The sequence below is a fragment of the Suncus etruscus genome, chromosome 3, assembly GCF_024139225.1.
Source record: "Suncus etruscus isolate mSunEtr1 chromosome 3, mSunEtr1.pri.cur, whole genome shotgun sequence".
NCBI classification, from domain to species: Eukaryota; Metazoa; Chordata; class Mammalia; order Eulipotyphla; family Soricidae; genus Suncus; species Suncus etruscus.
In genome coordinates this window covers 49,383,967-49,411,771 of record NC_064850.1, presented here as the reverse complement: position 1 = coordinate 49,411,771, position 27,805 = coordinate 49,383,967, and the positions used below count along the sequence as shown (strand labels likewise).

The following is a 27,805-nucleotide window of genomic DNA, read 5'->3' as shown; positions in this document are numbered from 1 at the left end:
CCGTGAACTTCAAGTTCATTCTTCTTGATCCAATTCTAGACACAGATGATTTGGAAGCAAATCCCACTGTCCTGGCTAACCCATCTGCCAGCGCCTAGGGCAGTATCGATTCTTGGGTCACATAGGAAAGTTTCTTTTTACACATGTATTGAGGAGCAATGTTTTAGAGCATCTGACATGTCTCAACGGGCCGGAGCTACATCCCTGGGCTTCTCCCAGCTCTCAGAGCACCATGTCTACTGTGGCCAGTAAAACTGGAGCTCAGCGTCCCTTGCTCAGCTGTCTGAGGTGCTGGCAGGCCCATCACTCTCGCGGTCCCAGTCCTTCATGGCAGCACCCATCATGAAGTCGTCCCGCAGGATCTTCCAGCTGGGACCCTCTTCTGAGTTCTCTGTGCCCTAAGGAGAGGAAAGGAGAGGTACAATCACACATTACTTTAACTCTGAAGAGCCCCAAGAGAGGCCAACTCCAGACAAGCTGGTCCCCTATGGGAATCCAACCAAGGCAAACTGTGAACTGACTTGCTTTCTTTTTGATTTTTTAAGGACTTTTTTTTTTGGTGGACTTCATCAGTCAATGTTCAAGTGTTACTCCTGGCTCAGTGCTCACTCTTGGCAGTGCTTGGGGCACCATATGGGATGCCAGGGATTGAACTTGGGTCTACTATATGCAAGACAAATGCCCTCACCATTGCCCCGCTTTGGCCTCAATTGGCTTTATTTCTGCAGTAGAAACATACAAACAAGTAAGTAGAGTTCTAAGTCCATGAGACAACATTCACCCCCCAAACATAATAGAAACACATTTCCTTTTCTCTCCTTATAGTAAGGTAATATAGTAAAAGCTAGGTTGGATATAGAGTTTTAAAATCTCACAGTCAAAATAAATTTACAATATTATTTAGTGTTTAGATAACATACTAAAAAAAACAAAAACTTTAGACCAGGGGACTCAAACTCACAGCCCGAGGGCCGTTTGCGGCCCTCCATACAACATTTTGTGGCTCACAGCCGGCCTTCAAATATCGCAGTATTCGCGATTATTCGCTTACCGAATAATCGCAATAAAAATCACATTAGTAAGAAAAAAAAATCGCATTAAACATTCGCATACCCTGAGCAGTTCCGTTTCGGGTATGCAAATGTTTAATGCGATTTTTTTCTTACTAATGCAATTTTTTATTGCGAATATTCAGTAAGCGAAATCCCTTTTGCGGCCCTGCCTCACCCCAACTTTGCCTCCTGTGGCGCCCAGGTAAACTGAGTTTGAGACCCCTGCTTTAGACTCAAGTGTAACTTTGGAGATGGGACCTACCAGGAGCTACTCCTGACTCTGCTCAGGAAGCCCCCAGAGCATTATTCAGAAAGCAGCTAACAGACCCAGAAGCAGTGCTCCAGCTAAAGCCCCTAAAAAAGTGACAGGAGGGAAGGCAAGCAAGGTGGCATGTGAAATTGAATAAATGGATGTTAGTCTGAGTCAACATCTGATAAAAACTTGAAGCCAATGTTCCTCATGTAGTTCATGGTATCATTGACTATCACAATCATAAAACCAGTTAGAAAACTAACCGACTGTGACACAGATCAATGACTGAAGTGAATAAATACACATTAAAAGGCAGTTTTTTGAGTTTCTGGTTTCACGACACGACACTGCCACCTTGTGGTCTTCAGTGGCATAATCTCTGCACCATAGATGGTCCCTTCTTTCTCCACAAACACATACACTGGCTCTACGGATCTGTGTATGAGAAACAGCCCCAGTGTGTGTGTGACCATGCTACTGAAGCCCACTTATTGGGAGAATAAGACAACTCCGGGGAATGGCTAAGGGGCATGCCAGAGCAGGAGAAGGGTGGGCAGACAAACTGTTTGACTCCAGTTGTCAGCAAACAGGATGAAATTCCAAGCAGTCCGGGACAGCAAGGCAGGAGAAAAACTCCAAACACTTCTCCATCAGTCTCAGCTTCACCTGTTGGTCTCCTCCAGGTTTTCATCCAAAGGTCTTTCCCCCAATGACCCATGCACTTTCCCCCAAGGACCCTTTGCTTTCAAAGCAGGAGTCTTCTGGTCCTTTCCACCTTAGTAAATGGATCACAGCCTGAATTATACTCTCCCAAACAGAGAGATCTGTGGCTGGAGAGCAATGTTCAGGGCAGCTCAGCTAGACTCAGGGAAGTATTGAGGGGCAGAGTTTAGAAACTCAATTCTAGAGCCTTTTGATTCCAAGTTGCCTCAACAGCCCCTAAAACACCATTGGCGAGAGTACTATATGTTTATATCCTACCTGTGAATACCTAGAAATGGCACGGTAGAAAAAAATCTTAAAATCCAGAGAATAAAGACTCGATATTTAACGTAATTTATATAAAAGTCTAAACTCTGGCCAATTCATACTATGATTTACATAATCTCAGCTTTATCTTTTTCATAATAAATGATTTACTATGAAGGATGAAAACTTCCGAAATATTTGGAACACTTACAAAGAAAAGGTGGATCAAAGATGAACACAAGGAGAGAAACCTAAGGCAAATTCCAAATGTGACATTCATTGGGAAGGCTTTGCTTGGTTAACCACTAAACAGATTTATTAAATGTTGAGTCATCATGAGAATGAAGGGGTTTTGTTTTGCTTGTAAAGCAGGAATAGTGACAAGTATTTTTATAAAAAGAAGAAAATCAAGACAATCACAATTGGACTCAGAGTTAAGCAGTCCAACACTTATCACCAGAGCATTTCATGGGCCCAAGTTTGAATAAACAAAGTTGTCACCCAACTTAAGCTTCTGTTAGAGTGAATGGAAGATGCAGCTCAGCCAACCATACCTTAGGTCCAGACCACAGGACCACAGGACAGAGGGTTCATATCTACAAAGTTCATATCTACAAAGGGGCTGAACCAATCTCCAGGCAGCACCCTTGGATAGAAGGAAGGTTCACATCTACAGAGAGGCTGGACCAACCCCCAGGCAACAGAGTATAGAAGGGGAATTTACATCTATAGAGAGGTTGGACCAATCCCCAGGCAACATCAAAGGATGGAAGATGGATTCAGGTTTATAGAGGGGCTGGACCAATCTCCAGGCAGCACCACAGGACAGAAGGTGAGTTTACATGTATAGAGGGGCTGGACCAATCTCCAGGGACACCATAGGATGGAAGGCAGATTTGGTCACTGTTTGAGATGTTTCTCCACTGTGTTTGAACTCATTTTAAGGGCTTGACAGGGCTCCATGCAACAAGTTCTTGTGCTTCTACTTCTGTTTTTTGATTTTTGGACCATCTAAATAGTGCTCATCCAATAGTGCTCAGGGCTACCTTACTCCTGGCTCTGTGTTCAGAAATCATTCCTGATCCTGGGAGTTTGGGGCGACCATAGGTGATACAGCAAATCAACCTAGATCAGCCACATGTAAGGAAAATGCCTTCCCCACTGTACTGCTACTCCACATGGTATTGGGAGCTTGAGGAAAAGGGTCTCCAGAGATGATGAGATTGGGGTGGGGCAATAACCCAGGTCTGGGTCTGTGCAGAGCGTCTCTTGTGGGCATTCTCACTTCTGCTTGGAGTCCTGAGACCCCATTCCCAGGAAACCCATTTTGTAGCTGAAATAAGGGACACTGGTCCTTAAGTGATGTCTCCTCAAGGCACCTGGCACACAGAGAAGATGACAGACAAGATCCCCAACCCCCCCAAACCTTACTTGGGACAATCATCCATGATTCTCCCCAAGAGAGCATGTATAAGCAGCAGGGTGGCACAAGCCAGACCAGAAAAGATCAGGAGCTTCCCAGGGAGAGGAAGGTAGGGCCAGGACAGGAGGAGCAGTTGGAGGGTGTGGGCGCATTCCAAGACCTCCAAAACGCAGCTTTAGGACTTTATTTCAATAATAAAGGACATACTGCCAGACCAAACATGAGGGACAATTGTCCAAATTAAAAAAAAAAATGCTATTTTTATAGTAAGTCATGATGATATTCTGGATGATGTGGCTAACTTCTATGGTCTCAACAATTTCCCTTCACATTGGTTTTGAACTTCAGTTTAACCTTTTACTCCCTTTTGTCAGGAACACATGAAAAGCTAATCACCAGAAAGCCCTTCTACTGTTGACAGGGCACACAAACAAGAACCTCTGCAGCCCATGTGTGCAGCTGGCCAGGAACTGAGCCAAGTCAGAACACTTTGTACATAGGCTTGGAGTCCAGCTGCCTCTCCTAGGGTCTCTAGGACCATGAGGATGATTCAGACAAGAAATTCAGGCACAAGGATCAGACCCACAGTTCAGTGGGGATGGTGTTTGCCTAGCATGTGACTGACCTAGGTTCGAACCCAGCATCCCACATAGCCCTCCCAAGCACTGCCAGGAGTGATCCCTGAGCACAGACCCAGGAATAACCTCAAAGCAATGCTATGTGTGGCCTAATTTAAAAAAAAAAAAAAGAAAAGAAAGAAAGAAAGAAAATGAGAGAAGCCCAAATATTGTGCATCAGGAAATCCCATTGAATGGGGGAGTAGCCACAGAACCTAGGATGCTGGATATCACAGCTGCTCACAGTTGTGAACAAACAGGCTGGAGGGAGTGGACAGTGAGGGTGAGGCACTTGCTCTGCCTGTACCTATCCACAGTACCAGGAAGAGGTAATGCCATCTGAAGTAGCACCAGGAACAACTGAGCACAAAGGCAGGAAGGCCCCTGAGCTCCATGGGATGTGGTTCCCCCACAAATAGCGAAAATGCACACAGGTGCAAACAGTGGTACAAGCTTTCCTTTTAGCAGGGAGAGTAAAAAATGGGGTTCAGAGCATTTAATGAGGCCCTGAAAACTGCAAAAGGGGAGAACATTCCTCAGAGGAGCGAGAGGACACAGGGCGTCAAGGCTGTTGGTCACTGTAGCAGGAACAAACAGCAGCTCCATTAACAGAGTCCCCGGCTTTGTCTCCTGCCTCCCAGGCTCCCAACCACTTGGCCACCCAGTTCAGCTATTCAGAGAGAAACTCTCAGTGGCTGGTTGGGAAAGAGAAAAAACCCAGGGGACTAAGGTTCCACAGAGCTCCGGCAAGGAGGCTCCCAGTTGTCTAAACTCAAATCTATTTAGGCATGTTCAGTAAACAAACATGGAGCAGAATTATTTACCAAGCTGGGATGCCATGCATTCCCTAAGAACAGAGTTTAAGAGAGCAGAATGCCTTTGCCTTGGGCCAAGGGCCATTCGAGGACAGCCACTTCAAGATCAAAGTCCCAGGGACCCTAAAGGCCAGAGACCCTTACAGCAAGCCTGTACCTTTAGTGTGAAAACAGCCCAGGGCCAATGTTATCCGGAAGTCAGGATCTTGAGACACTATTTCTGGACCCTGCAGGCAAACACATCACACAAAGCCCTTCCCTCTCACTGGAGTAGATGAGACTTTCCAGGAAGAGCAGATGAACCAGATCACTGAAGACTGCAGGTCTTGAGCCTCAGCATTGCCTGAAGTGCCCAGAAGCCTCTCTCTGAGCAGGGAAGAACAAGGCAGTATTCCTGGAAGACTCAGCACCCAAGTTCTCAGAATGTTTCTGACCCAGAGCCAGTAGTTTCTCTGCTCAGGGGTATCCCTTAAGGCAATCCCAGCTCCAGCCTGGCAGCTCTACTTGTGTTTAGGCCCTGGAAGAGCGACTCAAGGCCTAGATTCCAGAATCTTCTCCTGGCAGCTGGCCTGATTGTGGAAAGCCTTAAGAGCAATCGTAAGCAGGGAGCCTAAAGAAACACAAACACAGATGGGATGTGGGCATCTCCTTACCTGGGGCTCCTGCCTCTCAAACAGCTTCCCTCTGCTGACATCCATCACCTGGCCTGTCCTCTGACATGGACATTTCTAGTACCCACAGCTCAGTACAAGGATCCCTTCCCAGACAGGGATCTCCAATGGTTGCTTAGTGAAGGTCTTACACTCCAACTTCCCCAACTTTTAAGACGTTCTAATTTCATGTGCAACATCTATACTAGTTAGAATTCCACAAAAACATCTTTACAAATATTTACTCTATTTTTTTTTCACATGAAATAGTTAAGCTGTCATTCCACCAAAGAACCACTGAATTTGTCCTCTACACTTGACTGAAATCTTTATTTTTTGGTTAAGCATCACTTTCTGCTTCGTTGTCTCACCAATACATGAATTAAAAATCATTAATAGTTAATAATAATAAATGATAATATTTAATAAAATATTAAACAATAAAATAATAGTTTAATACTTAACAAAAATAAAAGTATGATAATAATGAACTCAGCTCCTTGTATTACTTTTGCAGGATTTGTTGTGACATGGATGACAGTGACTAAGAAATTGGCCCCAAATTCTTGTCAGTGGACACTGGGAGTGAACTCACCAAGTGACTCATCTCTGCACATAAACTTTCCAATATGGGAATTTTTTTAAAAAACAGAAAAATAAAAACCTGTTAAATTTATGAGTGCCAAGGACATGATGCATTTACATGCATGTCAACTGCATTACAAATAAATTACATGGGATGCACAAATGGCAAGTACAAATAAGATGGGCAATCTTACTCTTACAAAAAATAAAATCTTGTCCATGTAACTGATGAAAGAGCTCATTTTTCACAGGAGAAAACAACTAAGAATGAGAGGTCCCCTGAATTGTCTGACTCATATCACTGCCTATTATCTCCTCCACACTAGTCCATCCACTGCCCTTTTATTTTGCTGGCAGCACTTGGGCTCAGCTCCAAAAAAACTAAAGCACAGCAATGACTGATCCAAATATAATTTAATATATTAGTCTAACATCTTTTAAAATTCTCGTCTTTTAAAAATTCTCTTGCCCTAAAAACGATTGTTAAAAAAAAGCAATTACTGGCTTTTTTTTTGCTTTGAAAAATGCTTTCCACCACATGAGTGCTTTCCTCCAGAAATAATTACACACATTAAAATTAGCAAAGATAATTTTTACAAGGGCAGCAACATTATCTAAGTCAGAAAGATCAGAACAAAAATATCCCAAGAAACAGATAATGACATTAAAGGCAATCTTGAAATGTATAAAAGAAAAAACACTGTAAACACCAAAATACTTTTGAGACCTGTGGTTTTGAAGGGAACTGACAAGACTGAAATCACTCCTCACAAAAGCAGTGAAAAGGACAAAATGAAACAAATAAATGAGGATGTGTGGAGAAAAAAAAAATCCTAACACCCTAAAACTTGACTTATAAATCACACATAAAGGTAAAGTGATAAATCTGAGTCATCAGGCCATCTCAGAGGCATTTAGTGGACTTAAAAGCAACATACTGGGGCCCGGAGAGATAGCACAGCGGCGTTTGCCTTGCAAGCAGCCGATCCAGGACCAAAGGTGGTCGGTTCGAATCCCGGTGTTCCATATGGTCCCCCGTGCCTGCCAGGAGCTATTTCTGAGCAGACTGCCAGGAGTAACCCCTGAGCACTGCCGGGTGTGGCCAAAAACCAAAAAAAAAAAAAAAAAAAAAGGCAACATACTGGACAATTAAAACATCCCCAGGGGCCCAGAGTGATAGAATAGCAGTAGGGCATTCGCCTCGCATGTGTCTGACCCAGGACAGACCTAGGTTCGATTTCCAGCATCCCATATGGTCCCCCAAGCCTGCCAGGAGTGATTTCTGAGCGCAGAGTCAGGAGTTACCTCTAACCGTACAGGGTGTGGCCCAAAAAGCAAAAAATTTAAAAAAAAAAACACCTCACACTCTACTAGGTTGAGAGATGCCTGGGCTCTTGCCAGGCACCAATGATCCCCTAAGCACCAATGGTAGCAACCCCCAAAAACCTTGAGGTGTAGCACATCATACCCCACCCAAAATACCCATTCTTTTCCCTTTTTTATGTTCTAGAAAACGGTGTGTTGGAATGTGTATCCAAGCCATCTGAGGATTATCAAATGAAAATGATCATGAAGATAGTTTCCGAAGAAAACAGTGCTTGGGAACATTTACCCCATATCCCTCTTGATATGGAGAACACAAAAAAGAGGGTGTTCTTTTTTTTCCTGGGACCCAGGAGAGAGTGTATCTATTAGTCAGGGCCCATGCAAGGCAGGTTCTTGAGCTGGGTATGATTCCACAAAAAGTTTTGTCTCAGAGCCCCCAGCAACCTGAGTACCACAGGCAAGGCCAGGTGAGCTAAGAACCAGCAGTAGAGTCCCAGACTCCCTGAGAAATGCCTGGAACCGAATCCCTCCTACACCTGCACATACACACCAGCTTATTTTTAAACATTAAAAATACTGCTGCGGGCCCGGAGAGATGAGATAGCGCAGCGGTGTTTGCCTTGCAAGCAGCCGATCCGGGACCAAAGGTGGTTGGTTCGAATCCCGGTGTCCCATATGGTCCTCCGTGCCTGCCAGGAGCTATTTCTGAGCAGACAGCCAGGAGTAACCCCTGAGCAATGCCGGGTGTGGCCCAAAAACCAAAAAAAAAAAAAAAAAAAAATACTGCTGCAACTCTCTCCTTTCCCTTTCTTCCTCTCCCTCTCTCTCCCCCTCCCTATCTCTCTCCTCCTCTCTCCCTCTCCTCTCCCTGTCACTTTCTTAAAAAAAAAAAAAGGAAAAAAAATACTGCTGCAAGACATTAAAGCAACCATTATCAGCTGTAAAAATCTACGCCTGCCCAGTGGTTCCCGACTGTGAGAAAATGTGAGTGCTGCCTGTGCGTGTTTTTCCACTGTCCTGTCTCCTGAACCTCTTGGGAGTGGACCGAAAAGGGCCCAGAAAAATAGCTCTCCCAGAGGCTCCAGAAGAGCACTTAGCTCCACTTCGCTTTGCAGCCTTGCGCTCTTTCTAATGAAAGAACGCCACTGCAACAAAAAGAAAAAAAATCACACTAGGAACTGTGCTGGATCACTAAAGCCCAGCATTTCTCTCCGGACTGTCTTCTCGGACCTAAGATTTGATCCTGTGTGAGGCTTCATCCATGGAGGGCTCCCCTTTCTTGGAGGTGAGTCGACCCACCCAGAAAGGGCGGAGCCAGAGGAGCTTGGCCTCCCACATCATTTAGCCAATGAATACCACCACAACACATAGAAAAACCCACAATACAAGTGTGAGAATGGGGAAACAACGCAGGCCAGCATCAAACATAGAGAATGAAGATGACACATCTGATGACCAGAAAACAGCCAACCACCTAATCAATCTCTCAGATAAGGAGTTTAGACAAGAAATATGGAAGATGCTCAAAGAACTCAAAGAAACCATGGATCAAGTTGAACAGAACACTAATAATAACCAAGAAAATATGAAGACCGAAATCAGAAAACTCCAAACTGAAATAACAGGTCAAATAACAGGTCTGAAAAACCCAGTAAACTAACTGAATGACAAAATGGATAAGCTCTCCAAGAGGGTAACAAAGCTGAGAATAGAATTAATGTTATGGAAGATGAGATAAATAACAACTCCAAACAGCGGGGAGAGATTGGAAAAAAACTTAAAGCAAATGAACAGACAATGGAAAAATTAGTCAAAGAATGTGAACAGATGAAAATAGGAGTCTATGATAAGATCAACAGAAAAAAACTTAAGAATCATTGGCGTCCCAGAGACCCAGAAGAAAATTTCCAGGAAGAATCAATGGTCAAGAACATCATTAAAGAGAAACTTCCAGAGCTAAAGAATATGTACAATCAAATCCTGCATGCCCGAAGAGTATCAACCAATAGAGACTCCAGAAAAAATAGCCCAAGACACATCCAAGTCACAATGACGAATCCCACAGATAGAGACAGAATTCTGAAAGCAGCAAGATCAAAAAGGGAAATTACAATCAAGGGAACATCCTTGAGATTTACAGCAGACCTATCACAAGAAACACTCAAGGCCAGAAAGCAGTGGTGGGACATAGTGACAAAATTCAATGAAATAAATGCTTCGCCTAGAATACTGTACCCAGCAAAACTCACTTTCAGGTTTGACGGAAGAATACATGGTTTCACAGACAGACAACAGCTCAGAAACTTTAGAGACTCAAAACCATTCTTAAGAGAAAAACTTAAAGACCTACTTTAAGACAAGACTGACCAAAAGACATACCAAATTTCGATATAAAGATGGCATTAAATCCCAGGACAATTCTTTCTCTCAATGTCAATGGACTAAATGCACCAGTTAAGAGACACAAAGTGGCTAAATAAATCAAAAAACTCAATCCAACCTTCTGCTGCCTACAAGAAATGCACCTGAATAGTCAGAACAAACATACTCAAAATAAAAGGCTGGAGGAAAATTATCCAAGCAAACAACACCCATAAAAAAGCTGAAGTGGCCATACTAATATCAGATGATGCAAACTTTATAGTCAGGAAAGTTGTAAGGGACAAAGATGGACATTTTATATTAATCAAGGGGTATGTACAGCAGGAAGAAATCACTCTCCTAAATATATATGCACTGAATGAGGATACAGCAAAATATTTAATACAATTGTTGACAAATCTGAAAAATAATATCAATAACAACACAATAATTGTGGGGGACCTCAACACGGCTTTGTCAACACTGGATAGGTCAACCAGACTGAAACCCAACAAGAATATACTAGACCTGGGCCCAGAGAGATAGCGCAGTGGCGTTTGCCTTGCAAGCAACCAATCCAGGACCAAAAGTGGTTGGTTCGAATCCCGGTGTCCCATATGGTCCCCCGTGCCTGCCAGGAGCTATTTCTGAGCAGACAGCCAGGAGTAGCCCCTGAGCACCACCGGGTGTGGCCCAAAAACAAAAAAAACAAAACAAAACAAAAAAAAAAAATACTAGACCTGAGGAGAGAAATGGAAGAAAGAGGCCTCATAGATATATATAGGACACTCCATCCCCAGAAACCTGGATACACGTTTTTCTCCAATGTACATGGGACATTCTCCAGGATAGACTACATGCTGGCACATAAGACATACCGCCATAATATCAAGAGGATAGAAATTTTGCAGGCTACCTTTGCTTACCACAAGGCTCTGAAATTATATGTGAATTCCAAAGGGACACAGAAGCAAAACTTTAACACCTGGAAGTTAAACAGCCTCATACTGAATAACCAGTGGGTCTGAGATGAAATCAAAGAGGAAATCAAAACTTTCCTGGAAACAAATGATAATAAAGACACAAACTATCAGAACTTATGGGACACAGCAAAAGCAGTACTGAGAGGAAGATTTATAGCTTTGCAAGCACACATCAGGAAGGAAGAAGGGGTCTACCTGAATAGCTTAAAGACGCAGCTCATAGAATTAGAAAGTGCTCAACAAAAGGACCCAAAAATAGGGAGACAGAAGGAAATAACAAAGCTGAGAGCAGAAATCAATGAAATGGAAACCCAAAAAAACAATCCGAAAGATCAACAAAAGCAGAAGTTGGTTCTTCGAAGAAATAAATAAGATTGATAGACCATTAGCAAAACTAACAAAGAAAGAGAGCGAGAGAGAGAGAGAGAAGAGAGAGAGAGAGAGAGAGAGAGAGAGAGAGAGAGAGAGAGAGAGAACTTGCTAACTCATATTAGAAATGAAAAAGGGAAGATCACTACCGATATTGCAGAGATTCAAAGGGTAATCAGAAACTACTAAACCACTAAAAATGAGAACCTGGAAGACATGGATAAATTCTTGGACTCTTATAATCTCCCACGGTTGAATAAAGAGGATGTAGCATATCTAAATAGCCCCATCATTTGATGAAATTAAAACGGTAATCAAATGTCTGCCCAAAAACAAAAGCCCAAGCCCAGATGGATTCACTAAGAAATTCTTTCAAACCTTCCAAGAGGAACTACTACCAATCCTGGCAAGACTCTTCCATGAAATCGAAAAAACGGGAACACTTCCAAATAGCTTTTATGAAGCCAACATCACCTTGATACCTAAACCAGACAGAGATGCTACCAAAAAAGAAAATTACAGATCAATATCCCTGATGAACAGAGATGCAAAAATCCTCAACAAAATCCTGGCAAATAGGATTCAATGCCTCATTAAGATCATCCACTACGATCAAGTAGGTTTCATCCCAGGAATGCAAGGCTGGTTTAACATCCATAAATCTATAAACATAATACACAACATCAACAAGAAGAAAAATAAAAATCACATGATCATATCAATAGATACAGAGAAAGCATTTGATAAGGTCCAACACCCATTCTTGATCAAAACTCTCAGCAAGATGGGAATGGAAGGAACCTTTCTGTATATAGTTAAAGCCATCTACCACAAGCCAGTGGCAAATATTATCCTCAATGGAGAAAAACTAAAAGACTTCCCTCTTAATTCTGGCACAAGGCAAGTCTGTCCTCTCTCACCACTCCTATTCAACATAGCACTGGAAGTCCATGCTATAGCGATCAGGCAAGAAAAAGATATCAAGGGCATCCAGATAGAAAAGGAAGAAGTCAAGCTCTCCCTGTTTGCAGATGACATGATACTTTACTTAGAAAACCCAAAAGACTCTACCAAAAAACTTCTAGAGATAATAGACTCATATAAGCAAGGTGGCAGGCTACAAAATTAACACACAATCAATGGCCTTTCTATACACCAATAATAATAGGGAAGAAATGGGCATTAAGAAAACAAGCCCATTCATATTAGTGCAGGGGACTCAAACTTGCCGTGGGCCGCAAACGGCCCTCTGTACAACATTTTGTGGCCCTGCCCTAGAGGAATCTTTTTTTCTTTTGTTTTGTTTCAGTTGTTTGGGTCACAGCCCCCAATGTTCAAGGCTTACTACTGACTTTGCACTCAAGGATCACCCTGACTTTGCCTCCTGCGGCCCCCAGGTAAACTGAGTTTGAAATCCCTGGTACCTATGACATTCTTCAAAGAAGTGGATCAGGCACTTTTGAAATTCATTTGGAACAATAAACACCCTCGAATAGCCAAAGCAATTATTGGGAAAAAGAACATGGGAGGCATTACTTTCCCCAACTTTAAACTGTATTACAAAGCAATAGTTATCAAAACAGCATGGTATTGGAATAAAGACAGACCCTCAGATCAGTGGAATAGACTTGAGTACTCAGAGAATGTTCCCCAGACATACAATCATCTAATCTTTGATAAAGGAGCAAGAAGTTCTAAATGGAGCAAAGAAAGGCTCTTCATCAAGTGGTGTTGACACAACTGGCTAGCCACTTGTAAAAAAGGGAACTTAGACCCCCAGCTAACATCATGTACGAAGGTAAAATCCAAATAGATTAAAGACCTAAATATCAGACCTGAAACCATAAGGTATAGAGAACAACATGTAGGTATAATACTCCATGACATTGAGACTAAAGACATCTTCAAGGAGGAAATGGCACTCTCCAAGCAAGTGAAAGCAGAGATTAATAGATGAGAATATATTAAGCTGAGAAGCTTCTGCACCTTGAAGGAAATAGTGCCCAGGATACAAGAGCCACCCACTGAGTGGGAGAAACTATTCACCAATAATCATCAGATAAGGGGCTAATCTCCAAAATATACAGAGCACTGACAGAACTCTACAAGAAAAAACATCTAATCCAATCAAAAAATGGGGAGAAGAAATGGACAGACACTTTGAGAAAGAAGAAATACAAATGGCCAAAAGACATGAAAAAATGCTCCACATCACTAATCAGGGAGATGCAAATCAAAACAACTATGAGATACCATCTCATACCCCAGAGATTGTCACACATCACAAAGAATGAGAAAATGCGGTGTAGTTCAACCTTTCTGAAGAGCAATATGGAGATTCCTCCAAAAACTGGAAATTGAGCTCCTACACGATCCAGCTATACCACTCCTAGGAATATACCCTAGGAACACAAAAATACAATACATAAACCCCCTTCCTTACACCTATATTTATTGCAGCACTATTTACCATAGCAAGACTCTGGAAACAACAAAGATGCCCTTCAACAGACAAATGGCTAAAGAAACTGTGGTACATATACACAGTGGAATATTATGCAGCCGTCAGGAGAGATGAAGTTATGAAATTTTCCTATACATGGATGTACATGGAATCCATTATGCTGAGTGAAATAAGTCAGAGAGAAAGACAAAGACGGAGAATGGTCTCACTTGTCTATGGTTTTTAAGAAAAATGAAAGACATGTCAACAATTTTCAGAGATAAAAGAGGAGAGGGCTGGATGTTACTTACAGCTGACCTCATGAAGCTCACCACAAAGAGTGATGAGTTTAGTTAGAGAAATAACTACATTGCGAACCATCCTAACAATGAGAATATATGAGGGAAATAGAAAGCCTATCCAGAGTACAGGTGGGGGCGGGGAGGGAAGGAGGGATATTTGGGTCATTGGTGATGGGAATGTTACACTGGTGATGGGGGGGGGGGGGTGTCATCTTATACGAGTGAAACCCAACCACAATCATGTTTGTAACCAAGGTGTTTAAGTAAAAAATATTATTAAAAAAAAAGCAACCATTATCAATACTTGAAAAAAAGCTTGTTTGTGAAATGTATTTTATTTAATTAAAAATAAGTAATCATTTTTAGGGGTCACATCTGGCAGTGCTCAGGGGTTACTCCTGGCTCTGTGCCCAGAAATCGCTCCTGGCAGGCACGGGGAACTTGATGGAATGCCAGTATTCAAACCACCGTTGTACTGGATCAGCTGCATGCAAAGCATGCCCTACCACTGTGTTATCTCTCCAGCCCCTGAATATAAGTCTTAAATAAACCCCAACCAGGCATTTATCCCAATACTTATAAAAACTAACCGAACTTGAAGTTGAAGAAAAAAGGAACCAGTCAAGAGACATAGTGAGGACACAATTCACCAATTAACTTCGGAAAGAAGAGTGAGAACGGCTCCGGAGGGTGACATGGGAGCTGAAGGTCTGCTCCAGAAGGACAGGCTCAGGACATAAAGCTGAGGAAAGCAGACAACCTCCTGAAAAATCTTGAAATGTGTTTGCATCATTATTGCTTCACCTCCAAATCTCAATGGCCCATCTAGGGAAGTTAGAATGGGGGAAGAATTTAGGAGTAGAAGGAAAGGAAGTTGGGGGAAGGAGTTGAAAAAATCAGAATGAAGCAATTTTGATTTTTCATTTGTTTGTTTTTTTGGCCACACCCAGCAGTGCTTAGAGATTACTACTAGTGCTACACTCAGGAATCCAACCCTGGGTAGGCTGCATTCAAGTCTCACTGCTGTGCTTATTTTGCTCCAGCCCCAGAAGAAAATGATTTCAGGACTGGCATGCTGACAAACAGGCTGGACTCAGATTTTCAAAGATTTTATGTGATGAGCAAGAGGGGCAGAGAACAAGGGGGTAGAGCCTGAGTCCATGGCTTCTCTGCAAGCTCTTCTGTCATCCTATGCAAGTTCTGGAAACAAATCACTATTCCAGCAGAGCTGGTTTGGTCAGAATCTCAAGCTCACTTTGACTTTGTCAGATCCAGACAAAGACCCTGATTGCCGGAAAGATGAAAGTCAGGGGTCTTAGGTTACACTGCTATAACAGCCATAATAGGGATCTGTCCCTTTAAGAAGGCCCCAGGTGACAATAGCACACACAATGGTACAAAAACCTTCAACTGGAGTGCAGGCCCAGTCAGCATAAACAAGTTGACATGGTTAGTTTTACTAAACAAAGTTTTTCTTTTGTTTCTTTGGCAACGGAGTACCAAATCCCAGGTAAAAAGCAGCTCTGCTTATGTCCAGCTTATCTGAACCAGCCTGAGTCTTTTGCAAAGGGGATCCTGAAACTACAAATTCCTGACTGCCCTGACACAGATCTGATGTCATCATTAGCTGAAGCCCTTAACTATAGAGAACCAACAAATTCCTGACTGCTGTGCAGATTGATGATGCAGGTGGATGACGTAATTAGATGCATCCTTTCAGATCTGACCTACCTGAAATTTGATCCACAGTGTGGAACAATACATGGATACAATTCCTGCCCTAAACCCTTTTCCTGTTTATTAAGAGAGGAGGAGATCCTATAGCTGTTACACCTTTAACAGCCATAAAAAGGGTCTGTCCCTTAAGATGACCCCCAGGTTGTTAAATGTCATTGAGTGGCAGTTGCAGGGGTGGATGGGTAATAAAAACTCCCAGCTGGAGTAGTGGGGATGTGGGCTATGAGCTGGAGTTGGTGGTTTGCTGGCTGGTGGACTGCTGCTCCTGCTGTCGTTTTCACCCAGATGCTGGCTGCATTTTCCATGACGGCTTCACTAGAAAAACTTGGCAGGACCGACAGCCCTGTTGCTTCTCCTGCCTGTTTCTCTTCCCTAGCCCTCTATTTGACTTAATCCTTACCCTGGTCCCTAACCCCCGCTCTCTCTCTCTCCCTCTCTCTACCAAGGGGTTTGCTGTAAGGCCTCTGGCTTTCCTACTCTGCCTGCTTTCTTCATTAAATCAGGTTTCCAGAAAAATCTCTCTTGTCAGAGTTCTGCCTGCTTGGCCTCTGGCAGGCAAAGGCCTTTGGCAAGGGGCAAATGTGGAGTGAAGAGAAACTCGAGCAGTGCTAGTCCTGAAAAGAACCAGCAGACATTTCCACAATGAACTGATTTAAAATAATAATTACAGGAAAAAGGCAAACCAAATTAAAAGCTATTGAAACCATTTAAACTATTGAAACAAATACTAAAAGTGCTTTTTCTTTTCCACTGCCCAAGGTGCTGAGCGATAGATCACTCTACAGATCTATAGCATATGCCACTGATGAGAACCCAGCTGTTTCACTGGTTCACCCCAAAGTAGAACCCCCCCCCAACAGAGGTTATGCCATATATATACACATACTTTCTGAGTGAGCAGCATCAGTGGGCACCACAATCTAACAGACACACCAGGGGACCTCCTGACCTTCAAAAGAGACAAAGAAAACGAGCAGGAAACTGCCTAGCAAGTGGATTCAACAAGCAACTTCAACGAAGAACCTGAAAAATACTGAACTCCAGGCCACACCAGTTTCCTGTATGTTCTTTTTCTCAACTAAGGCACAACTCTGTACCCCAAACACTGAACATGAAGTTTAGGAGGGAAACTCCCATTTCCCAATGAAGTATTTGCTGTGGTCATTTGAAATCAAACCATCAAATGCGCCCACATGCACTGCTTTCAAGAAGCAGAAACAAACACCCTGGTGGGAGAGTCAGGCGCATTTGGGAGCCTTATTGTGATCCGATAGGCTGAGAGCACTGGGATGTGGTGCAGAACTCCAAGGGTGGCAGCTAAGGAGACACCCTGAAGGAGCCCAAACAAGTCTGGCCAGGGGTGGGGGGAGCTTTACCTGCTCATCTTTCAGTTTCTTGCCACTCTTCTGGGAGCTCCCATTCATGCCCCGGAGCACGCTAATGAAATCTTTCTTGGACACAGTGGAGATCAGCTTTGCGCGTTTCCTGATGGAGCCACCTGCTTCCTTGACTTTCTCATCCACATTCTTCTGATGTTTCTGCACAGCATTAAATAGTTGTACCACGCCCCTAGGAAAACCACCAAATGCTACAATGAGATCAACCAGTAAAAAGACCCACATAGCTAATCACAATCATGGGACAGAGGGCAGCATTCTGGGCACACCAGGAAAAGGTGAGCAAGCACGAGGCTGGTGAAAGAAGAGTGCAGGGTCAAAGACAGGGATGATGAACAGGTATTTCTGACAAGAAAATAAGTCAGCTCTGAACTGAACTGGGATCTTTCATCTTTCAGATGTTTTTGTCTACGTGGTCTTTTTTTATTTGCTTATTTGTTTGGGGGCCACAATTAGCAGTGCTCAGTGATAACTTCTGGCTCTATGCTCAAGAATCACTCTGGCAGGCTTGGGAGACCATATGGAGTCTAGAAATCAAACTAGGGTCAGCCACGTGCAAGGCAAATGCCCTCCCCACTGTGCCATCACTCTGGTCTCTACCTGTGGTCTTTCTTACACTAACCTTGCCACCAGAACTAAGAATGCCTTTATTAAGATTAATATCTATTTCTTAAAACATAATTAAATAATAACTGAAGAATCAGTTAGCTGCCTAGTCAAAACTACAATTTTCTGGACCATAATGTCATCTATAAATGGAAAAAAAAAAAAAAACCTCATGGAGGTGACAAAGCACTGGGTTAAGTCTTCTCTGGGACTCTTGTGATATAGAACCAATTTAAAATTCTATGAAGTTGAAGTCTTATTTAGACCCTTTGTTTTCTGCTGTTTCGGTTCACTCCCAATGGAGCTGAGGGTGAAGACCGGCAATACAAGTGGCCCCGTGTCAGTGCAGGGTGCTCGACCCATCCGGATTGCAAAATGCACCAGGCTTTACACAGGCACTGGAAGACCAGAGCTAAAGGACAATGGGGAAGGTGTTTGCCTTGCATGTGGCTGACCTGGCTTGATCTCCTGCACCCTAGAGTCCTCTGAGCCTGCCAGGAGTGATCCCTGAGTACAGGAGCCAGGAGTAAGCCCTGAGCACAGCCAGGTGTGAAGCCCCGCCTTCCCAAGAAGGTTCAAACTGAATTCTGTGTTAAGAAAAGGGGAACTAGGGGCTGGAGCAGTGGCGCAAACGGTAGGGCATCTGTCTTGCTAACCTAGGATAGACTGTGGTTCGATCCCCCGGTGTCCCATATGGTATTCCAAGCCAGGAGCAATTTCTGAGCACATAGCCAGAAGTAATCCCTGAGCATCAGTGGGGTGTGCCCTCCCCCAAAAAAAGGGGGGGTTAAAAATATGCATGATTAAATGTTGCATACTGATCTCATGTGCAGGAACAAGGTGAGAGAGACACAGCACAGCCCTAAAGTCTTTACATCTCTCCATATATGTTTTCCGTGGCTTCCCTATCATTTCTGAGCGCCGATATAGGGCCATCATGGGATCACCTTCTAACCCCAAAGCTACCACCCAAACTGGCTAATCTCTATTCACAAGGCCAGGTTGGGCTATCTCTACCCAGGCCATCCCCAACCTCAGGGCTACAGATAGGTGGGCAGGAGTCCTACAGGAAAAAGGGTTCATCTCCCCCCACAAGACAAAGCAAGCAGGTGTGGAGAGTCTCCAGACTCCCCTGCCACCTCCTCTCCTGCCACTAGGCCACTGCAGGCTTCAGCATTGCTCCAATGGCTGTGTTGGCCCAACAGGGAAGAGACTGCTCCTGTCATGAGAACTAAAGTCGCTGCCCCTGACTCAGGCATGAGTCTTCTCTTCCCCAAATATCCAAGACCAGCTCAGGAGGGTCAAATACCACCCCAAGGTCTGGAGAAGCACAGAGAGTGGTGCAGGAAGGAAGGTCACAAAGGGGCACTCATTTATCCCAGGGCCAGCTCTGCACCACACCATGCCATGTTCTTTTAATTCTGGGAGAAGCCCCTGTAAGTAGGAGCAGGACACTTTCACCTTCACTGATACCTGGACAGGGTCAAAACAACTGAACACAAGCCCAGCACCACAGAATGAGGCAGGATCAGCATCAGCCTGAGCCCAGCAATTGCCCCTCTTAGCTCCTGGACCAGGTCAGCTGGGTGAGACCAGAAGGAACAAAGGAGAAACCAAATCCCATCTGCATCTAATCATGGTATTTTTTTAGGAGAGCCAAACAGGCAGTGCTCAAGACTTACTCCTGCCTCTGCTTCTGCAATCACTTCTCATGGGCTCGAGGGGAAGAGGGCACTAAGTAGTGCTGGGAATCGAATCTGAGTCTGACTCATGCAAAGCGAGCACCTCTCAGGTCCTAGAATCTGCTTTTAAAGTCTGTCATAGAGAAGAGGGAGAGGAAGCCTGCAGGTGCCACTCCTCTACAGATACCAAGTCATGACACATGGGAGCTGGGACATGAGTGCTTCCTGGGCCAGGACACAGAGCACAGAAGAGAAAGCAGCTGGCGCCCATACCCATAATGTTCACACCAGAGAAACAAACTCAGGAGAAATGCCTGCTTGGGCCACCCTGGGGACCACCAGAAAGAAGCAACTCTCCACAGAGGTGGGAGAAGAGCACCCACTTTCTCCTCGTGCTGAGACCAGCAAAACCTGGGTGGGATTCAGCTTAGGAGCACCTACATCGCTCTGAGCAGACTTGTCTGGTCAGCAGAGAGTCCCAGTCCAAGATCCGCCAGGGTTTCCTGGCACAGGGCCGAAGGACCGCCTTACCTAGTTGCAATCCGTTGAAGATTCCTCTCGGCCTCCTTGTCCATGACCACATCTGGCTTGACTCTGCACATCATTTCCCACTCCCGCTTCTTGTCGAGCTGGGCGATGAAGAACGGCATGTGAGAAGAGTGTTAGGCCTTTTGAAAAAGGGCAGCCGCCTTTGATATGATACTCCAGGAGAGGACAAAGGTAATCAATCATCGGGGCTTAGGCCTGTCAGGGGGAATGTGAAAACCACCCGGCACCCCCAAGCTCAAGGGGCTCTGTGCGGGAGGCCTGTGGTTAGCACTTGGCGTGTCCTGCAAGAGGCACCCATGGAGCAGCTGACAGGTTCAGAGGGCCTCCAGCACACTGGGTGCTCAGAGCAAGTGAGAGAGTAGGGGGCTTGGGCACTGCCCCAACTCAGAGTCTGTGTGGGGGGAGAAGCCCCACTGCCCTATTATCCCATAATCACAGGCTGAGGAACTGTTTCACCTTCTAGTAACTTCTACTAGCTTCTGAACAGCCCTATAAGTAGAAAGTGCCTATTTATAGTGAACAGGTTTTAGTTTATACACTCACACAAATCACCTGAGTCTCTTCCCCTGTCAGTCTCCAAATGCTGCAAGCTGACTAGAAGCTCTAAAGCAGTGGTGGGGGTGGGGGACAAGAAACCCCCACAAACGCCCCAGGATCCCTGACAGGGCCTGGCCAGGCTCAGAGTCACCCTGGCCCCTGCTCCTCAGCTAAGAAGTTTGCAATGCCAGCAGCAACAATGGGCCAGGGGCCTCCAGAATCTCCCTCCCCTCTGTCTGCCTTTTCTCCTGCCAGGCAGCCCCCTCTTGTTGGAATTAGAGAAAGTGCCTGAGCATCAGAAAATCAAAATGCTCCCCTGCCACAGATAAGCCTTATTCCCTTTCAGGAATGGGATCTTCAGAAACAGGATCTGTCCAATCACAGAACTGGACCCAAATTTGGTCACTGAAATATACTGATGAGAACTGGAAACAAAACAGCTCACTGGATGCAACTGTTAATTCTGCACTCCCCAACATCAGGGCAGCCAGCCTTGGGTCCAAGGGGCGCAGCTGGAAGTGTTGAGTGTGTGAACGACTGAAAACCAAGACAACAGGCACACATCATTCCCAAGCCCTGAAACATTTGACTCAGCAAAATTTTGTTTGGTTGAAGGCCATGCCCAGCTACTCTTCAGGGGTTATGCCTGGCACTACACTGAGTAATCACTGCTGGTGGGCTTGAGAGGAAGATGGAAATCGGGATCAAGCCTGGATCTCTGGTGTGCAAGGCAAGTGCCCTCCCATCAGTACCATTGTTCCAGCCCTTGCAATATAGTCTTATACCCAAATTAGCATATCAGTCCTTGAGACTGGAAACTCATCTAGTTGAATACACCAATGAGACTGATTTCCACTGACTTGCTGATGCAGAAGGCAAGCACTGCATGGGGCCCATTTCATGAGCAACATTCTGTATACACATCTCCTCCAGCAATCTGAGCACTGGCCAAGAGGAGTTAGATGATTGCTCTCTTGCACATGAAGATGTTATTCTTCCTCTTGCCAGAACTCTAAGATTAGGGGCAGTGAAAGATTCTGCTATTTTTAAAGCCTCCATAGCTTGGGCCAGATAATAAAGATTCAAATTTTCAGCTGAAAGCTATCAGTAAGATTTAGAGACAAAATTCATCTTTAATAAAGCATGATAAGAATAAGTGGCTTAATAAAAGTACATTCTGTTTCTAAAAGGCAAGTTTGAAAAGCTACATCTTTACAGAGTTTTTCTAAGCAACCAGTCTTCAGAGCAAAAACATTCATCTGGAAACAAGATAAGGGGATGATGAATGTAAAAGGAATTATCTGTCAGTTTAAATCTATTTTTATTACTACCTATAAAGTACCTTCTGGAAATCAGTACTTTCACATGGTATGACTTGGGAAAGTTACTTTTCTTTCACTAAAAATCTTTTGTCAGGGGTCAAAATAAGAGCATAGCAGGAAGGCATTTGTCATACTTGAGTCCAACCTGGGTTCCACCCCTGGAATCCCATATGGTTGATCCCCTGTCCTGCCAGAGAGATTGCTGAATGTAGAGCCAGTAGTAAGTCCTAAGCACCTTCGGGGTGACTCCCAAACAAAATTCACTTCCTCTTGCTCTACGCACAAACATATTTCATGAAAAACAGTACAAAACTGAACACATCAATGAGATCAATTTCACTGACTCGCTAATGTGCAGATCAAGCTCCTGGGCTGGAGTCTGCTTTGTGAGCCAAGGAAACTGGCATTTAAAAGAAACCCTTAGTGGGGCCAGAATGATAGCATAGGGGTAGGGCATTTGCCTTGCACGCAGCCAACCTACATTCAACCCATATGGTCCCCCGAGATTGTCAGGAGAAATTTCTGAGGGCAAAGCCAAGATTAACATTGAGTGTCACTGCTGGGAGTGACTCAAAAACAATCAAAAAATAAAAAATAAAAAATCCCTTATTAATGTACTATGCTGGTCCGATTCAAGACTTTTTTGGCAATTAAACCACTGGTTTTCAGAACTATAATCAACCCTTTCACAGTTTACATTTTAAAATAGGTCTGTAGCAAAAATGACCGAACATGACCCTAATAGCTCCAAGTCCCACCAAGTCATCATCATTTTGAGTTTAGGTGAGGGATGCTCAGAAGCAGGAAGTAGCTGTGTTCATGTTGATGACTGGCCTTTAGAGGGACCATGCCCTCCCCAATTGCCAAGCAAGGACTGGAGACCAGAGCTCCGACTCCTCGAGGCCCTCTCTGCCCCAGGAAGTAATGTCAACCGGGCAAGCTGCAAGGCAGAACCAGCAAGAAGGCCTAGGGAGCGGACCATACCTGAGCCCTCCGCTCCAGCCTCTCCTGCCTGAACTTCTCCTTTTCCTTCTCCAGCTCTTTGTTCTTAACCAGAATAGGGGCTTTACTCGTAGTTTTCTTGTTAAGAATCTTGGCCATGGCATCTGCCCAGCCCACATTGGCCCCAGCACTAGATTCCGCCGCATTGTCACAGGCATCAGCATCCTGGGGCTCAAGTTCTTCCTCATTGTCAGCTTCGATCGCTTCTTCGTCCGAAGAAACAAGGACCATCTTTCTTCTCACAGAACCTACAAATGAGAACAAATTACACCTGAACACCCAAGATCACGGCCAAACTCCTAGCCCAGAATCCTGGGAATTAACAGTGCACCACCCATCTTCTATGCCAGAGGTTTCCTGACCCCACAAGCTGCAGTACTGGAGAGAAGTAATAGATGCCCCATCCTCACCCCACACTCCCGGGGAAGCTTCAGAAGAGCAGTAGGCAGTACAAGATCCCCCCAATAAACCTACTGTAAGGTGGCAGGTGACATGTGCGGACAAGGACCCAGGAAGGAGGGAGTTGGTGCGGTGTCGCAAGTGGTAGGGTATTTGCCTAGGACAGACCATTCAATCCCCCAGCATCACAAGCCCCAAGCCAGGAGTGATTTTTGAGCCTATAGCCAGGAGTAACCCCTGAGCGTCACCTGGTGTGGCCCAAAAATTAAAATATAAGGACCCAGGGAGGGGTACTCAAGCCCAGAAACCACAAACTACTTGGAAAGACAGAACTGGTGCAAAACCAAACAAATGTGGTGCCTTGAGCACCTCCAGAAGTAATTGCTGAGTAATAAGATACTCAGGGATTGTTTAAGAACCATTAAAAAAAATTTAAGAGGGCCAGAGATAACACAGCGGGAAGGGCATTTGCCTTGCACATGACTGACCGAGATTCGATTCCCAGCATCCCATATGTCCACTGAGCCTGCCAGGAGTATTTTCTGCACACAGAGCCAGGACTAATGCCTGAGTGTTGCTGGGTGTGGCCCATAAACGAACAAAAAATGAAGAGCAATCATTCAGCTGTCCAAATAGGCTGAACAACAACAAATTGTTTAAATAGAAATTTACAGGCCAGAGGGGTAGTACTGGGGTTAGATGCTGGCCTGGACATGGCCCACTGTGTTTTGAACCCTCACACTTCACAGGGTCCCCTGAGCAAAAATCTTGGAAGTAAGTGATCCTTGAGGATAAAGCCAGGAGTAAGCCCTGAGCAGTTAGGCATGGCCCAACTACCTCTCATGCCTCACTTCTTACCCACAGCAAACTGAAACTTATTAGACTCCATCTTAGCTGGGGAAATCTGAGAAACCCGTGGATGAGTGATTACAGATCTGGTGTGCAAAGTGAGTTCAAGGCAGAAACCATATTACTGTCCAAAATATAAACCAAAAATCACCTACATTTTACCATATAGAAGTTAGCATTGGCCAATTCTCAGCAAAGGAAGGTCCCTATATACCTGCTTCCTAAGCAATACAACTTCATCCTCTGATCCCAGAAGCAGCTGCAAAGGAGCAGAGTCCCTGGAGGAAAAAGAAACTCGCCAACATCACCCAAGTTATATTCTAGAATCAGAAGCTCTGGCCAGGGACTAACAACTAAACAATAGGAGGCCAGTCCAGGTGGCCCAAACAGGACAAGTGAGGGATATAAGAGCTGGCTGGGAAATAGGGAAAAGACAATACTGACATCTAGTGTTTCGTCTCATTCACTATCCAGCAGAGATTTGGGTAGCTAGAGGACAGCTGGCTTGCCCAGAGCCCCCAGTTTTCCCTTCCAAACAAGCTCCAGCACTTTGCTTTTTTTTTTTTTTTTTTGAAGGGGGGCGCGGAGTGACTCCGCTGCCAGATCAACTCCACTTGCAGACCGTCAAGCATAAGGCACCCTGATATGTGCTGCAGGGCAATCCCATTTCTGTTTTGTTTGGGGGGGGGAGGTCACACGTGCAATATTCAGGTGTTACTCCTGGTTCTGTGCTCAGGGATCACTCCTGGCCGGTTCAGATGACCATATGGAGTGCCAGGGATCAAATCTGGGTTAGTCCCATACAAAGCAAATGCCCTCCCCATTGTACTATCGCTCCAGGCATAGAATAATCCTATTTCATACACCTTGCCCTCCCTTCACCAACTTCATAAAGGCTGGCATCTCAGTTATTTCCTTACTGCTGCCTCCACCAAAGCACCAGCTCTCTTTCAAACCTGCCATGGAACTACATGTCTAGCACTGCAGAAAAGTGTACCTGGAACAGAGATTTAAGGAGGTTCGGAGCCCTTCAACATTCAGAGTGCTACTGGGCGAAGAGGGTAGGAGAGGGAAATAGGAAATCCCAGCCAAGCTCTGTCTCCCTAAAGAAGTAAAAAAATACCAGGACATCATACTACCAGGCATACAAGTATCTGAAGTGCATTTTCTAAGAGAACAACAATAAGGAAAAGAATGATCTGGAGTATCTTTTACAAAGCTGATGTTCAAGATGCTCCTTAATTAAAGGGCAGAGCAAAAATCAGAAAAGAGATGAGGCCACAATGGAAGATCCCATGAAGACACAGGGTCCATCAAGAATCCTAAACACCTTAATATGAGCCAATACTTTGTATGAAAATAAAAATCATTAGACATCCAGGGCAGAAACTTTCACTCAAGCAGCTCACACATCTACTTTTCTCATACAATGTGCCAAATTAAAGCCAGAAGATGAGAAATAAAATTCTAATGTCTGAGTTGTTCAGTACTTTCTAAAAAAAAAAAAATTCATGTAGCATCTTGCTAAAGAAAGTTGCTTGTCTAAGGCAAAACCCTATCAATTTGGATGATCTAATTCTCATCAAGGAGCCACTTTTGATTCTATTTACCCATAAAATGAGCTGATACACTCACACTCGGTAATATTTCTGCAATTTGCACAGATTCTTTGTGTCTAAAGCCAAAAATAACCTTCTCGCTTTAGAACTTTTCAGGATACATTATCTAAAAAAATCCTGGTAACATAACAGTTCTTCCAAGGCTATCAGATAAGGCTTGAGAGGGTCACCTTTTCAGAAGCTGTTGGTTTGATTGACGAGAGGTAAACAGCAATTTCCAATAGTCAAGAGCAATTTCTAAGTGACGCCAAACATGTATGTTTCATCTTTATAATCAACAGACATACAGTAGGAAATGTAAATTAGAAGACCCCTTTGTTATCTGTCACAGAGATACAGTCTAAAACTGAAAGAGCCAACTGAACAGAAATCTCAAAGAATCAGAAAAGCAGGTTGTAGTAAAGATATGCCTGTAGAGAATAGCAAGAGGAGAGTGGTTCAGTGTTGGGGAGAGGAGCCAGGAATGCCGAGGCAAGTCTCAGGGGCATGCAAATTCCTAAAGCTTTCCTGAACAAGCTGGTCCTTGGCTTCCCAGGAGTTACACAGGAAATGAAACGAACTCTGTGTTACAAACAAGAATCTCAAGGTGACTGAGGACAGAACTCCACACAGATGACCACCAGCTGTGTATACCATCACTATCCCAGCATCCTGACCTTGACTAGAAGAGTAATGAGGCTGAGGCAGTGGGGTTCTAAAGCAGGAGTGGCAGAGGGGGAGCGAAGTAGGGTAGTAGAGCTCCTTTCCTGGAAAGGGGGTGGAAGGCTAAACAAAAGTTGGAAACTGTTGAAGTAGAGTACTTTTTTTTTTAATTTTCAGAGTAAATTCTAAACCCAGCTCAACAGTTTTATTCATGTCACCGCTAAAAGGACAAGAGGACTAAACCCCAGGCCCACGCAGGAGAATGATGGCAAGTTACCTATTCATCTGGGAAGCCCAGATTCATCCAAACACTCTCAAATTCCCCCCTACCCAAAGATCGGCTATGAAGCCAGCAGTTTGAGTCAATGAGACTAGAGCAACCTCTGCTTGTCCAGCCTGGAGTAGTAAGCCCTGAACGCTTCTGGGTATGGACCCAAATCCAAACAAACTAGCTTTTAGGTGAGTTTCAAATAGTAGAAAGAATTCATAACCATTCACATTGTTGGCTGCATTTCCTCAAAAACGGAGGAGCCAGTGGAAGGAATACTGGATGCAAAACGGCTGCAGGGCCCAAAGGACGCGTACGCAAAAGCGAAGCGTCCAGTATTATCAAGACAGGGAATGCCTTTTCCTTCCTCAGGGAGAGGCTGTGATCAGGACCACACCAGGAAATACCGGCCCCTCTTTCCCTCTAACCACCTCGGGGTCTTTGGCTTCCACTTCCCGTGAAAAGCATCCCAAGGCCGAGATTTCAGGACTCTTTCCGGACCCTTTTTTTCCCTTTTCACCTTTTGGGCTTCTCCCCGAGGCCCCTATTTCACATTCTTTTTGTTTGGTTGTTTGTTTTTGTTTTGTTTTGTTTTGGGGCCCCACCCGGTGACGCTTCGGAGTTACTCATGGCTCTGCGCACAGAAATCGCTACTGGCTTAGGGGACCATTTGGGACGCCGGGGGATCGAACCCAGGTCCGTCCCTTCCCAGAGCATCAGGACCCAAGCTTCCTCGCTGACCCAAACTCCCGAGCCCCTCACCGCCACAAGGGGATAATAAATAAAGCAAAGGAAAAGGCCCGCAGGAGGCAAGCAGCGCTCCCAGGCTCCCTCCCAGCACCCTGCACTCCAGGCCCGGCCGGCCTCGCCTCCGAGCAACCGAAGCTCAGCCACAGCGTAGCCACCGCTAATGGGCAGCGTCCTCATCTTTACCTCCCCGCTCCGCCGCCACAGCCTCGGTCACTGCTTTCACCTTCTTCTTTCTCTTTAGCGAATTTTTCCGTTTCTTCCCGGCGTTCGCACGTGAGTCCCCTATGGCCGCCGCCAT

General features: G+C 44.7%; 1 protein-coding gene across 1 annotated transcript; it reads right to left on the bottom strand.

Moving 5' to 3' along the window:
* Nucleotides 1–261: 261 nt before the first annotated feature.
* RRP15 (ribosomal RNA processing 15 homolog) lies at nucleotides 262–27,805 on the bottom strand. Its single transcript, XM_049769539.1, has 5 exons — nucleotides 27,691–27,805; nucleotides 22,963–23,228; nucleotides 20,102–20,199; nucleotides 17,262–17,454; nucleotides 262–398 (listed from the first exon to the last, which is right to left on the bottom strand). The coding sequence occupies exons 1-5, from the start codon at nucleotides 27,803–27,805 to the stop codon at nucleotides 276–278; spliced, it is 795 nt and encodes a 264-aa protein (XP_049625496.1). The 3' UTR covers nucleotides 262–275.

What these genes read in the sequence shown, in the direction of transcription:
- RRP15 (XM_049769539.1), bottom strand. Translation starts at nt 27,805, where the DNA reads ATGGCGGCGGCCATAGGGGACTCACGTGCGAACGCCGGGAAGAAACGG. An exon ending in TGTGGCGGCGGAGCGGGGAG is followed by an intron (nt 23,229 to 27,690) that starts GTAAAGATGAGG and finishes TCTCATTTGTAG; the next exon opens with GTTCTGTGAGAAGAAAGATG. An exon ending in GGCTGGAGCGGAGGGCTCAG is followed by an intron (nt 20,200 to 22,962) that starts GTATGGTCCGCT and finishes TTCATCGCCCAG; the next exon opens with CTCGACAAGAAGCGGGAGTG.